Raw genomic sequence first — 13,029 nt, 5'->3', positions numbered from 1 at the left:
AAGTCCGAGGAAAAAAACAAAACAAACCAAAACAAAACAGCCTCTCTCCATCCCAGCACCTCATAAGGGCCCTGCCATCTTCTGTGGGGGGAGGCCTTCCTCGATCCAGAGGGAGGGAGAGGAGCCGTTGCGGAGCATCCGCCTGTGGATGCGCCGGAGCCGGAGCAGGTAGAGCAGGATGGAGAGCAGGACGACCAGGAAACAGGCAAAGAACAGGTAGTGGTTGTAAACGAAGGAGAAGCTCCTCCAGTGGGAGTGACTTCCACGGAAGTTCTCTTGCTGGATGTCTCTGGAAAGCAGCAAAGGGACAAACGGGAATAACTCGGGGGGTGGGGGGCGAAATTCCACGCACGACTTCTCTCACCACGGGAATCAGAGCCCATTTTAACAAACCAGGGTTCATCAAGCACAATTTGAGGCACCACCATGCTCTTCCCGACCCCAGAACTCCCACCCAAAGGGCTCTTGCCAGGCACTGGAGGGAAGGAAGAGGTACCTTAAGGGGAGGAAGCGTGTTCGGTACAGAATGGCCCCCAGGGTCCACTGCACCTCCTTGTCATAAACCTGCAGGGCTGTTTTCAGGTTGCTGTAACTCACAGGGAAGGAGAAGCCACTGTGGAACACCTCATACATCCAGGCTGACTTAAAGCACTGGTACCTGCAGCAGGGAGAGGGGGATGAGGTCGGGAACAGCGGGATGAGGTTGGGAACAGCGAGACAAGCTCAGGCCAGCAGTTACACCGCCCCAGGGCACTGGGGAGCACAATCAGCCCCGCAATTATCAGGGCTTTTTAAAGGCATTATCGCCACTTGAGGTGATTTATCGCCCTGAATGGCTGGCCCGGCAGCTCTGCAGGAGGGAGTTTGGCTGGGCAAACACAAAACACTCACTTCAGCCTGTGCAGATCAGCGTGAGAGGCGTAGAGACCACGGTCGAAGCGCTCCCGGAGGACAGACCACTTAGTGGCACAATAATCCTGCGGGGGAAACAAAAAAAGAAACAAAAAAAAAAGAAAGGTGAAGAAAACAAACATTTCAACAATGCTTCTGGCCTCCAAAAGGTGAAAATGCCACCAAGCACATTTTACCTTGGCAGCTTTAGCGAATTTAGCAGCGTTGTAATCTCCTCCCATCCTCAACACATCCTCTGTGCAGTAGTAGAACTCGGAGAATCCATAGAATTCGCTGTTCTGGAAGTGCACAGCGGGCTGGTAGACCCCGTTCAGGGAGGTCTGGGTCTCGTTGGTCTTGTTCATGAAGGGCTGGATCAGCTCCCGGCACAGATGGAAATCCCCCGTCCCCCGCAGGTGCAGGGTCTGCCCGTTCTGCTGGATCTCATCCTGAGCGTCCAGGGGCAGGCAGGGATCCAGCAACGGGGACTCCGAGCTCAGGCCAGTCTGTCTGCCCAGCAACCTGTGGAAAAGGGCAAAGAGCAGGTCAGAAAGGTGGAGCTCTGAGAGCCAACAGCACCAACCAAACCCCCCTCGGGTGAAATAAAATCAGCTTTGTGTCACTGAGGGGGTGACAGCACAGAATCCTCATCCCAGGATATGGTTTGGGCTGGGAGGGACCTTAAAATCATCCAGTGCCACCCCCTGCCACGGGCAGGGACACCTTCCAGGTTGCTCCAACCTGGCCTTGGACGCTTCCAGGGATGGGGCAGCCACAGCTGCTCTGGGTCAATCCCCCAGGTACCTGTTTTTAAGCACCGTGCTGGCAAACAGGCTGTCCTCGTATCTCTGCCGGGCTGCATTCCCTCCAAATCCAAGGAATGTGGCCACGTAGACCCTGTACACGTGCTCGGTCTGGTGGGCATCACAGCCCAGGTTGAATTCTGCCAGGAGGTTCTTGGCCACCTCCTCCTGCAGCAGCAACAAAAGCACCAGGATTAGGGGTGGGCAGGATGAAAGGCAGGACCTAAAACGAGTTCTCTGGACAACTGGGTGTCCTGGACATCTTACAACTTCAGCCCTCACTTATCAACCCACCACCATGTTCACCACTAAGCATTGTCCCCATGGTGCCACATCCACACATTTTTTAACCCTTCCAGGCACAGGGACTGCCCCAAGGCTGCACAACCCTTTACAACCCCAGTATTTCCAGGCTTTCCCTCAGGGCTGATCATCTCCCACATCATTTGCACAAAACCTCCTGCTTCACAGGGAAAGCAAAGTATGAACTGCTGAGAGCTGGCACTCCTGACACTGAAGGAACCCCAAAAAGATATGTGGTGTGGCCACTAAACTCAGTGTTCCCACTCTGGAGTGAGTCCCCCTTTGCACTGATTGCCAGGACAGGTTTAAGGACCAGAACACCCATTTTATAGCAGTTTATGTTCAGACAGAGCCATCAACAGTTCATCTCTGACTGGGGCAATCTGCTCTGGATCTAAATATTCGACAGCCCCTGTTCTTTGTTACACCACCTGTCTGTAGTTATTAAAACCTGTAAACATGAATCATTTCACAGGGAGACTTAAAAAAATCAATATACAGACCATTACAACAGTGCACTGAGAGCCAAAACACAGGGCTTTTATGCTGCAGTCACTTCTTAATTCTCAATTAATTTAATGGGAGGTTCAACTTTAAAAATTCAGGAATTCCTTAGAACTCAGTGGAGCTGGAGCAATTCATATTCCATTTAAGACTTGTAACAAAGCAATTTGCTTTCTGCAAGAGCTGAGCTGTGCTGAGGGTGTAGGTGATATTTAAACAAACCTGTCACCCCCAGGTCCTGATAATTCAGTTTCTCCCAACACAACCTGAAGGACAAAGTCACTCTTATGTAAGTTTTACATAAGAGCCACCACATTATTTTTGGTTCCTGAGCTCCAGAATAACAGTTTTTTACTGCCTAACAGATTTAAAACTAAGCATGCACACACACACACACACACAAAGAATAAAACTCCCAGATTGGTGGCAGATTATGGGAATGGAAGGGTGAACAAAACACAAATGAGTTCTTAGCTGGTGCAGGACTCCCGTCATGGCCTCTGGGATTCCCTTTGGGAATGGGATGGGATGGAGGAACTCAAAAAACGAAGAAAACAAAAGAGGAATATGCATTAAAATAACTCCAAAGGCAAAGAGGAAAGTTGCACAGATAATAACCTGCTGCGAGGAGGCAAAGCTTACAGTTTTAGGGACTTCGTACGCGATCTGGGTGGACACTCCGCCCATGTCCAGGATACCCACAGTCCTCTTACGGAATATAGACTCCTGGTGCTCGCTGCCCGGGATGTGCACCTCCACCATGGCCTCCTCCTCTGCAGGGAACAGGGAAAAATCAGTGGGATGCAGCTGGGGAGGGCTCAGAGATGGAGCTGCTGCTGGGGAGCCGCTCGCAGGGAAGGCGGGGAAGGCGCGCGCGGGAACGGTGGCAACACCGGTCACCATCATCTCCCTGAAAACACCCCGGGCCCCAACCCCTGGCCAAAAAATCACCCCCTAAAGGGCAAGACTTGACCTCAAGTTCCCCCCCCAAAACCCCACCCCACCTCACAATTCAGACACTCACCGTCATCTGTGTGCTCAAACCTTCCCAGGACGAAGTTGATGCCGATCCAGGCATAGACTCCTACGTGTACATGGAAAGATGTTGGGATATTACAGGAAGAGCTGGAATATCAGCTTAAAAACAAAGAGGTTTTTTTCCCTATATAAGTTAAGACATGTTGCTGCTCATATTTTATTCTATACAACACTTAGAAGGATTAAACATGTTGGTTTTAAAGTGATTTTAAGCCTTCAGTGAGCTGATCACATCAACATCTCTCCCTTAGAAATCATTCCACCCTGCAAAGCTTCTTCCATCAAGAATTTTGTGCTCTCTCCTTCTCCCTCCCTGAGAAAAATGGATTAAATTCCTGCTAAACCCAGCCAAGTTATTTTCACTGTTCATCAGAAACATTTAGGCAAGTCAGAGAAGCCCAGCAGCTGAGCAGCTCCACGCTCCATATGCTGCTACTGAGGAAAAAGGGGCTCCCGAGCAAAGCAAAACTGAAAAAATAGATTTAAAAAGAAAAGCAACCAAACTATTCAAGTTGTACCCTGAAAACAGTAAGTATTTTAAAGGCAACCTTGGGAAAGCTCACTTACCTTCCTGCTTGCCTGAAATCACCTCTGCATGCGAGTCAGAGAACAGGAAATCAAACTGCACGGGGATATCCGTCAGCAGGTCTTCGAGTATGGCCTTCTGCTGGCTGCAAAATCCCCATGGGGAGAGGTTAAAACCAGCCAGAGCCAGCAGGATTGCTGCTCCCAATCCCTAAAAAAATCAGGCAGGAGCCCACCTCTCCGGCAGGATCCTCATCCCAGCGGTGCAGAGGATGTACAGGGGAGTCTCCTTGTGCTTGGCACGGGGCACGTGCTCGGCAGCGAAGCTCAGCAGCGGCGAGATGTAATCACTGACCTTCTCGGGAGAGCTGGCAAACTCTGAGATCCCTGGGGGGTAAAAAAAATCCACGTGGAAAGGGAGAGCAACTCGAGTTCAGGGGAGTTCCCTGGGAAATCCTGAAAGCCAGCAGGCAGGGAAATGTATAATCCATGAAAAGCCCAAGGTCGGTGTGAAAACCCCAAGCCAAATGTGGGAAATCAACTCTAGGAAATGATATTCACCCTTAATCATCCTCTAAACAACATAATAATAGAGATATAATACCTTTTTCTGTGATTATTTATATCACTGGTTCAAAGAGCTTTACAGGAAGCCAATTTTTTTACTCACTAAATAAAAAGGAATAAAGTTAAATGACAACTGAACCAGCAGGTGGCTTGTCCATGGAGAAACCTCTTCCCCCCGGCCCTATTTCAGGTTTGAAAGCTCAACAAAACCCTCAGCAAACCAAACCCCAAGAAACCTGGAGGAGTTCCACACTCACAGCCTGCAACTCTCCTTCCTCCAGCCACTGTGAGGGCTGAGAAGCAGAAATCAGGAGAGGCAACTCGGTAGAAAACCCCCAATAAACCGGATTTCTTTCCAGTACCTGGCTTGATTTTCATCACCACGGGTTTCCTGTCCTTGTCCCTCATCTGTCTGATGTCCAGCAGGTCGTGGGGGTTCCCGTTGTGCCGTGGCCAGCAGTACACGAAGATCCTGGAGCCGCTGCTGCCACAGTCCACCACGATCCCATAGTTCAGGTTGGGGTTGGCCGTGTCCGTGGCTTCCGTGTCTGTCACCCGGGCAAGGTACCTGGGAAAAACTGGGAATTACTCCAGGGCAGCAGTTTCCATCAGAGGAATCACAGAGAAAATATATATTATGTGTGAATACATTAAAATATATTTAACCTATTATATATTATCTAAGTACATTATGTGTTAATTCATATATTAATATATAGTATCCATTACTTACATTATATAGTACATATATTAATGTATTATACATTAAAAATATTTTATCTATTATATATTATCTATTGTATATTATCTATTAATACATAATATTAACATTATGTCATATACATTACTTATATGCTACATTAATATATAGCATATATTATTGTATTATATTATGCATTAAAATATATTTATCTAGTACATATTATCTATTGTATATTATCTATTAATACATAATATTAACATTGTGTCATATACATTAATTATATACTACATTAATATATGTCATATACATTACTATATTGATATATAGTACATATTATTGTATTATATTATACATTAAAAGGTATTTTATCTATTAGATGTTATCTATTGTATATTATCTATGACACATAATATATTCCATATAATATATTCCATATAATATATTCCATACAATATATTCCATATAACATGTTCCATACAATATATTCCATATAACATATTCCATACAACACATTCCATATTCCACTTACTAAATATTCACGCCAAGCCCTCTCAAACCAAGAAACAACCTCCAAACAGCCAAAGACACCGACACAATTAGGAACCAAACGACAACAACCCGCAGCACAACCCCCGCGCTCTCCCTCCGGACGCGGGAATCGCTCACCTGTGGAAGGAAGGTCACGCCACGGGGGTTGCTCACCTGTGGAATGTCTCCCGGCGGGGATCACTCACCTGTGGAAGGTCGCTGCGCGGGCGTAGCGGGAGCGCAGCAGGAGCAGGGAGCAGTAGAGCAGCGCCAGGGCCGCGGCCCCCGCCAGCAGCAGCTGGCGTGGCGAGGGCAGCGGGAGCCGCGCGCACCCCACGGGGGCCAGGCTGAAGTGCCACGAGGCCGGCAGCAGGCACGACACGCTGAGCCTGGGGTGATAAAAAAAAGGGATGGCTGTCAGCTCTCCCTCGGATTCCTGAGCTGGCAGCCTCAGGGGTCCCTTCTGCGGATGGAAACGACTTCAGTCCTGCTCGGTTTTTAATCCTTCGGCCTCCGCTCTCTCGTTCAGTTCCTACAGCAGCTCTCCCAGTTTCTGATCATCTCTTTTTCCTGCTTTTCAGGGTGCTGTCAATTGGCAGGGAAACAGCCCAGGCTGATTAACTGATAAAATTTTATATCCAACACATCTTCACGGAGCGCTGTGCTGTGCAGAGCTGGGGGTTTGCCTTTCCCAGAGCCCAGGGTTAACATATACATATATATATATTTTTTTCCATATATTTCTATATATTTCCATGTATTTCTATATTTCCATATATTTCCATATATTTCCATATTTCCACATATTTCTATATTTCCATATATTTCTATATATTACCATAGTTATATATTTTGTTATTTATATATATCTATATATGTGCCTCAGTTAACAAAGCACAGCGCAAGGAATTCCTCCCTGTGAAGGTGATGGAATTCCCAGGGAAGCTGTGGCTGCCCCTGGAAGTGTCCCTAGTGGAAGGTGTCCCTGCCCACGGCAGGGGTTGGAATGGGACGATTTTAAGGCCCTCGCAACCCAAACCACCCCGGGATTCCACGGGATTCCCCACTCCCAGCCCTGAATTCTCTCCGGAGCCCTCCCAGGCAGATCCCGAAGGATTCTCACCGGCCCATCCTGGGATCGGGGCAGGCCAGGGCAGCGCTCGGAGCTCAGCCCGTGAGCCGGGCCGGACACGGAGCATCCATCGGGCCCGGAGCCGCCTCCGCCCTGCGGGAGAGACAGGCCAGGGTGAATCCCAGGGCAGATCCCACGGGATGGGACGGGACGGGATGGGATCTTCCCTCTCCCCCCCAGCGCTGCTGCACGTGGGGTCAGTTCGGGGCTGCCCAGGACAAGGAATTCAGGGATCTACGGGACCAAACGATGAGAGCGCTGGAGTACGATGAGGGTTCGGTGGAATACCGGGAAGGAATTCCATTCAACCCCCCATTCCCCTTCCCATCCCATTCCCACCTCCATTCCCACTCCCACCTCCATTCCCACTCCCCTTCCCACTCCCACCCCCTTTCCTGCCTCCGTTCCCGTCCCTGTTCCCAATCCCACCCCCATTCCCGGTGTTTTTCCCCCTCCACGTCACCTCCCGGGCCCTTCCATGGCAACCGACACCCCCCGGCGCCACTTCCGGGTGCGCGGCCGGACGTGACGCACGCGCGCGGTGACGTCACCCAGGGAATGGGAAAGGGATTCCCCGGGGGCGTGGCCTCGCTGGGCACACCCGGAGGGGCGTGGTCACGAAGGAGGCGCGGTTAAGAGGCTCCCGGGGGAAAAAAGGAGCAAAAATCGGTAAAAAACAGGGATTTAAGCTTGGAAATGGGAATTTAGGGCTATAAAACCAGAGTAGAAATATAAATACATAAATAAAAAATGTCTAAATATAAACCCTATATTAAATATAAATATATAGAAAATACATATGTATAATATAATTAATAATATAATATAAAATATAATATATACTATATAATATATACTATGTATTATACAATATAAAAATAATAATATAATAATTATATAATAATTATATATGATATTGTATTCTTAATATACAATATAATTAATAAAATCTAATATATTACAAAATATATAAATGTAAAACCAGTATAAATATATAAAACCCACACGTATATATATGAATATAAACCCACTGTACAAGCACAGAAAAAGCAATTTATAGCCATAAAAACAGCAATATTTTGGAATATATTGTTATAAATATACGGTGACGCTGCAGCAGCTGGAATAAACATACAAACACTTATTAAATAAGGAATAAATCAATGATTTGGATTAGAAATAAACCAGGAAAAGCCTCTCCTTGCCTGTAAATCCTCGGGCCAAAGGGAAACCCTTCAGTGTGTTGCCACTGAGTGGCAGCACAGCTTGTGCCCACACGGCTCCAGGATTCCTTCGGAGGACAGGGAAAGCTTATCCTGGCAATGATAATGGAAAATAACGGGAATAAACTCCTGGAAAAGCTGGGTAGGGGTTGCAGGGACCTCCCCTCTCCCTGCCCTGGGAGGTGCCTGGTTTTTTGTCCCCAGAGCTCTTCCCTGGCTGGGCTAGGGGGTCAAAAACATCGGAAAAGAGGGAAAAGTTGGGAGCTGCTGTTAAACCTCCTTGCTGGCAGAGCGTGCGGGGGCACAGGATGGAAGCCGGGCAGGAATGCGCGCCTTGTTTTTGTGTGTTAATTATTTCCAGCTGCCCGCGCTCCGCTCCGGGGAAAAAAAGGGGGGATGGGGTGAATTTTTTCGTTCCGTCATCCACGCTGTCACCAGTGGGAGTAAAACCTTCCCGGACCGCGGCCGGGATGCTCCGAGGAGCGCGGGAGGAAGGTTTGTTTTCCCGAGCGCCGCTCCGGAGGAACCCGGGATTAAACCGAGAAGGACGTAGGGCGGGATTTTGGGAATCCCAAAGGGGAAAGCACCCCTGGGGACACCCCTGAGGGGCCGGGCGAGGGGTGCGTGGGGAGTGGGGGGTCCCTATCTCGGGGGAGCACCGCGCCCACCCGCCGCGCCCTGCCCGCTATCGGCGGGGCACCGGGATGCTCCGATACGGGACCGGCCGCGGCTGCCGCTGCTGATGGCGGGGAACAGCCCCGGCTGCGGCCGGGGGGACGTGGCAAAGCTGGGCTGTGCCTCCCAGCTGGCCTTTTCCTCCGCGTGTTTCTGTAATTATTGCTTAAAAGGCCCCGATTCCCATTCTAAAGCCCCCCCCGGTCTCGCTTTAGGGTTGATAAAGCTGTTTTTTTTCTCTGCCTGCACAGTGGTCCCAGCTCCATCTGCAGAGCCCTCGTTCCAGCCTCTTTTTCCTCTTTTAATCACATTTAATTGCCCACGAGGAGTGGTGAAACCCATCACCGCTGAACAATTTGACCAAGGCAGTGGCAGAGCAGGACCGTGGAATCCTGGAACTGTTTGGGTCGGAAGGGACTGTAAAATCACCCAGTTTCCCCTCTTTTCTGGATCTAATCTTTCCTGACTGCTAGAAACAAAGCCATAAAACAAAAGGACACCCATTCCCAAACCCAGGATTCCTCCCAGCCCGCTCTGCCCGGTGCCACCAGTCCACCCTGGGAGCACCACCAGCATGTCCTGCACCTTCCCATTGTTTCCTCAGGGCTTCAAACCAGAAAGGCAAGTCGGAGAGGGGGAACAAAAAATAAAATAAATAAGTTTGGTCCAGGAAATAATCGCAAAGCAGGTTTAATTACACACACTGGGCATCGCCTCTCCCTGTCCCATGAATCCAGTGAGCTCAGGAACGGTAAATTAGGTCAGATTATGTGAGCACCGAAATAAAACCCAGAGGCCGAATTCCTGGAGTCCACACCTTCACCTCGGAGCTTGCATAAAAGGAGCTGTCTGGGTGGCTTCGGTGGAGCTGCAGTGCTGGGTTTTCCCATTTGGGCTGTTTTGGGGATGGAATAACCCCCCTCTGGAGCCCCAGCAGGGCTCAGTTCTCCCTAATTTTCCTTGCTGATGGCCCTCCCTGGCATCAGCCCCGTGCCCTGTGGTGCTGTTACCTGCAGACCTGGCTGTGAAACCAATTCCTGGGTGATTCATGGCAAAAAGGAGGCAGGAATGTGTTTCAAAGCTGGGGATGATCCTGCTCTGCCACCTCCTCCTCCTCAAAACAGTCAGGTCGGTTAATCCCGATGGGGCTTCCCTGCTTTTAAACCCCCCCATTAATCCCTGCTCTGATTAATGTTCCCTTGATTTTCCAGCACCACCAAACCAGGGGGTGCCTTGTGCTGGTGTTCCCATAAGTGGGTCACTCCACCCCGAAGACAAAACAGGGCTTGTTTGTTTGTTTTCCTGGGGTTTGCTGAGCTGGAGAGAAAAAAAAATAACCTGAAAAATCAGGTTTCCAAGCAGACGATGTTTCTCCATGGCTCTCCATTCCCAGGGGCATCCCAAATTGCGGCCAGATGGGCAGGAAAACCCAGGCTGGTGCCATAGGACCCTTTTCCAGGGCATCTCCCGAGGCTGATGCTGCCTCAGAGCTCAGGGTGGTTCTGGGAGTGAGGTCCAAACTCTTTGTTCAAATTGTATTTTGAGGCCTTTAGCATCTCTGAGGAAGGATGGGGTTGGGATACGGTGGGAAGGGCCATGTGGGATGGGGAATTGTGCCCTGGCATGTGGGGTTCCCCCATGAAAACCATCTTTTCTTCAGCAAAAGGATCTGGCACCAAAGCTTGCAAAAAAAAAATATAAATAAAAATAATGGCTGTGGGGGTATAAAATCCAGGCTGGTTGTTCTGCAAATGAGATTAAAGACATATTAACCACATCCATTTGCTCTGATCCCTCTCCTTAAGGCTTTCTACCAGGCCACCTCATGGGAAGGATAAAACTCCAGCAAGGTGTCAGGGGACTTGTAGGTTTGAAAAGTGGTGGGGAAGGGGGGTAAAATTCAAATGCATGCTGGTGGGTGGTGGTGCAGATAAGCCCCAGGTCCTGTGCCCACCTCCCAGCTGGCCCCTCCTGCCTTATCTGGGGGGGTGCAGCCGGCGGGTCCTGCAGCTCCTGCCCCAGCAGGGACCACGATAAGCCAGCCCAGGGCCCTGTAATCAGCTGTGGGTGCCAGGCAGATGCTCCAGGGGATGGGCACCTGCTGTGGGCAGGGACTGATGGAAGCAGGAGCCTTCCACCGGTGTCTTCACCTCTCCTTGTGCTGGGTTTGGGCCGTGTCGAGGCTGCCCGGGGATCTCCAGGATGGGATTCACCAACCAGGCCCTTCCCAGGGCACACCCAGGGAATCAGCACACAGGAGCGTTTCAAAGGAAGGTTTTGTAGATGAAGTTGAGTTCGCTCTGTCCATGACTCCCTTTTGCCAGGCTGGGGTGGCAGGGAACCATCCAAGACACACAGAGCTGTCCCTTCGCCTGAAAACACGAACCACAGCAAACCCACAACCCAGAGCAGCCTCTCTGCCTCCCTTTCCTCACACAAACAACGAGTAATTTCATCCCTTCTCCATGAACACAGGGAAAAACCTCACTCTGTGGTTTCTCTTGGGCACCTGCAGCTGAAGGAGCTGCCCCAGGAGCGGGAGCAGAAAGGATTCCTCATGTCACTGCTCCAGGGTTAAAATATAACCTGTTCCTACCTGGAAGCAGCACCTATTCCACACTGATTCATGGCATTATCAGGGAGCAGGACCTCAGGCTGCAGGGGAAAGGGTTCATTAGGGTAAGCGACACTTTAATTCCCCCTCCCTGCCCTGTCAGAGGGGAGGAGATTAAGTGCCTTTGATTCTTGCTTCTGGAGTAGAAAACCCAGATAAAAACTCGGTGGAGCAATAGTGGAAAACGCTGCCCCTGAGAGTTTTATTTCAGGCGTTTCCTTGAGTCACAGGAGGGGAAGTTTCTTGTGGCCACTTTTGATTCGTGTGTGGCAGACACAGGACGAGCTGTCTGCCGGGGTTACAGGTGGGGGACACAGCTCTGCTGCTCCAAAATGTCACTGGGGCTGGGAAACACGGGGCCAGGAGTGTCAGCAGCACAGATTTATTCTCCTTAGGAAGAAACAGAGGTGTGATAATCCCGTGCCTTCTACCAGGGGGAGAGGAAGGGGAGGTTTAGCAATTCCTGGGTTAAATTGCGTGCTGTCAAAGGGACTTCACTTTCCTGCTTTTTTTTTTTTTCTGGGCTCTGAGGATGGTTTTGCTTCCTCCCCAAGGCTCGCTCAGCAATAAATTGCTTTGCATTGTCGTGGAAATGGTTAACCTTGATTCCAGCTCGTGCCACAAACACCTCCTTCCCTGCAAGGTCGAATTCCAAATAATCCTTTGAGGAGGAATGAAATAAAGTCAGGGCCGTTCCCGGCTCCCTGGGCCACAGAGACTTTGCCTCCTGCTCTCTGAGAGGGTCAAACTTAATTTTTTTATTGTCAATGATTATTTTATTTTATTTATTTATGGGCTCATTTTATTTATCATAATTTTATTTTTTATTTTGACTTATTTATTATTTTTATTTGTGATCTTTATTTATCATTATTTTATTTATTATTTTTTATTTATGGCCCTTATTTATCATTTCATTTCATTACTTTCTTTCCTCCCGAGGACGCTAACACCTATGTCCTCCACTCTCTCGGCACCTCGTTTTCCATCCCAAAGCACTCTTCGGAGCCGGAGCGCCGCATCTTCCCGCCCAATTCCAGCGCAGAAACCGCGCCCCCCCCGAGCCAGCCCGCAGGCGGGCTCTAGGACCGCGCGTCCGCCTCGCCGAGCCCGCCCCTCCCAACCGCTCAGCCAATCGTTACTCTTCATTCCGCCAGCTCTCTTTTCCATTCGTTCTTTCCGCTGCCAATCTCGTGACGTTGAAGAGATCCAGCCAATGAGCGTGGCGGGGCGGGACGGGGCGCGGCTTTAAAGAGGGTCGGGGGCTCCGCGCGGTCCCTGTGCCCGCCCGGCCCCGTCGCAGTCCCGCGTGTGTCCCCCCACCACGCATGGAGCTGAGCTGCGCCCCCGCAGCGCCCCCGGGGCCAGGGCCGCCCCCCGGCCCCGCCGTGGCCGAGGGGGATGAGTACGAGAGCCTGCCCAGCGGTGCCGCGCTCGGCACGCACATGGTGGCCGGGGCGGTGGCGGGAATCATGGAGCACACGGTCATGTACCCCGTGGACTCGGTCAAGGTGCCTGCGGTG

The 13,029-nt window shown here is 50.2% G+C and overlaps 2 protein-coding genes across 4 annotated transcripts in view; one reads left to right on the top strand and one right to left on the bottom strand.

Annotated features, from left to right (window-relative positions):
- Nucleotides 1–7,521, bottom strand: part of ENTPD4 (ectonucleoside triphosphate diphosphohydrolase 4) — an 8,285-nt gene extending 764 nt beyond the window's left edge. The window contains exons 1-13 of one of the 3 annotated variants that reach the window (XM_027905130.1): nucleotides 7,458–7,519; nucleotides 6,986–7,087; nucleotides 6,069–6,251; nucleotides 4,994–5,199; nucleotides 4,301–4,451; nucleotides 4,107–4,210; nucleotides 3,526–3,585; nucleotides 3,120–3,274; nucleotides 1,696–1,862; nucleotides 1,089–1,413; nucleotides 892–977; nucleotides 497–658; nucleotides 196–289 (exon numbers count right to left, since the gene is read on the bottom strand). In XM_027905130.1, coding sequence (XP_027760931.1) covers nucleotides 196–289; nucleotides 497–658; nucleotides 892–977; nucleotides 1,089–1,413; nucleotides 1,696–1,862; nucleotides 3,120–3,274; nucleotides 3,526–3,585; nucleotides 4,107–4,210; nucleotides 4,301–4,451; nucleotides 4,994–5,199; nucleotides 6,069–6,251; nucleotides 6,986–6,993 — 1,701 coding nt within the window. In that variant the 5' untranslated portion in view covers nucleotides 6,994–7,087; nucleotides 7,458–7,519. Of the gene's footprint in view, nucleotides 1–8; nucleotides 290–496; nucleotides 659–891; nucleotides 978–1,088; nucleotides 1,414–1,695; nucleotides 1,863–3,119; nucleotides 3,275–3,525; nucleotides 3,586–4,106; nucleotides 4,211–4,300; nucleotides 4,452–4,993; nucleotides 5,200–6,068; nucleotides 6,252–6,985; nucleotides 7,088–7,457 lie in introns of those variants that run through there. The other 2 variants (XM_027905131.1, XM_027905128.1) reach the window with 2 other exon arrangements.
- Nucleotides 7,522–12,886: 5,365 nt separating this feature from the next.
- Nucleotides 12,887–13,029, top strand: part of SLC25A37 (solute carrier family 25 member 37) — a gene marked incomplete at its 3' end in the record, with an annotated part of 8,556 nt that continues 8,413 nt past the window's right edge. Inside the window, exon 1 of the mRNA XM_027905132.1 lies at nucleotides 12,887–13,017. Within this exon, the coding sequence (XP_027760933.1) occupies nucleotides 12,952–13,017 (66 nt within the window). The remainder of the gene's footprint in view (nucleotides 13,018–13,029) is intronic.

Source organism: Empidonax traillii, unplaced genomic scaffold (assembly GCF_003031625.1).
Source record: "Empidonax traillii isolate 1590-97213 ecotype Southwest subspecies unplaced genomic scaffold, ASM303162v1 scaffold1124:size387931, whole genome shotgun sequence".
Taxonomy (NCBI): Eukaryota; Metazoa; Chordata; class Aves; order Passeriformes; family Tyrannidae; genus Empidonax; species Empidonax traillii.
The sequence above is the reverse complement of the archived record's forward strand: the minus strand, read 5'-3'. Positions and strand labels throughout refer to the sequence as shown.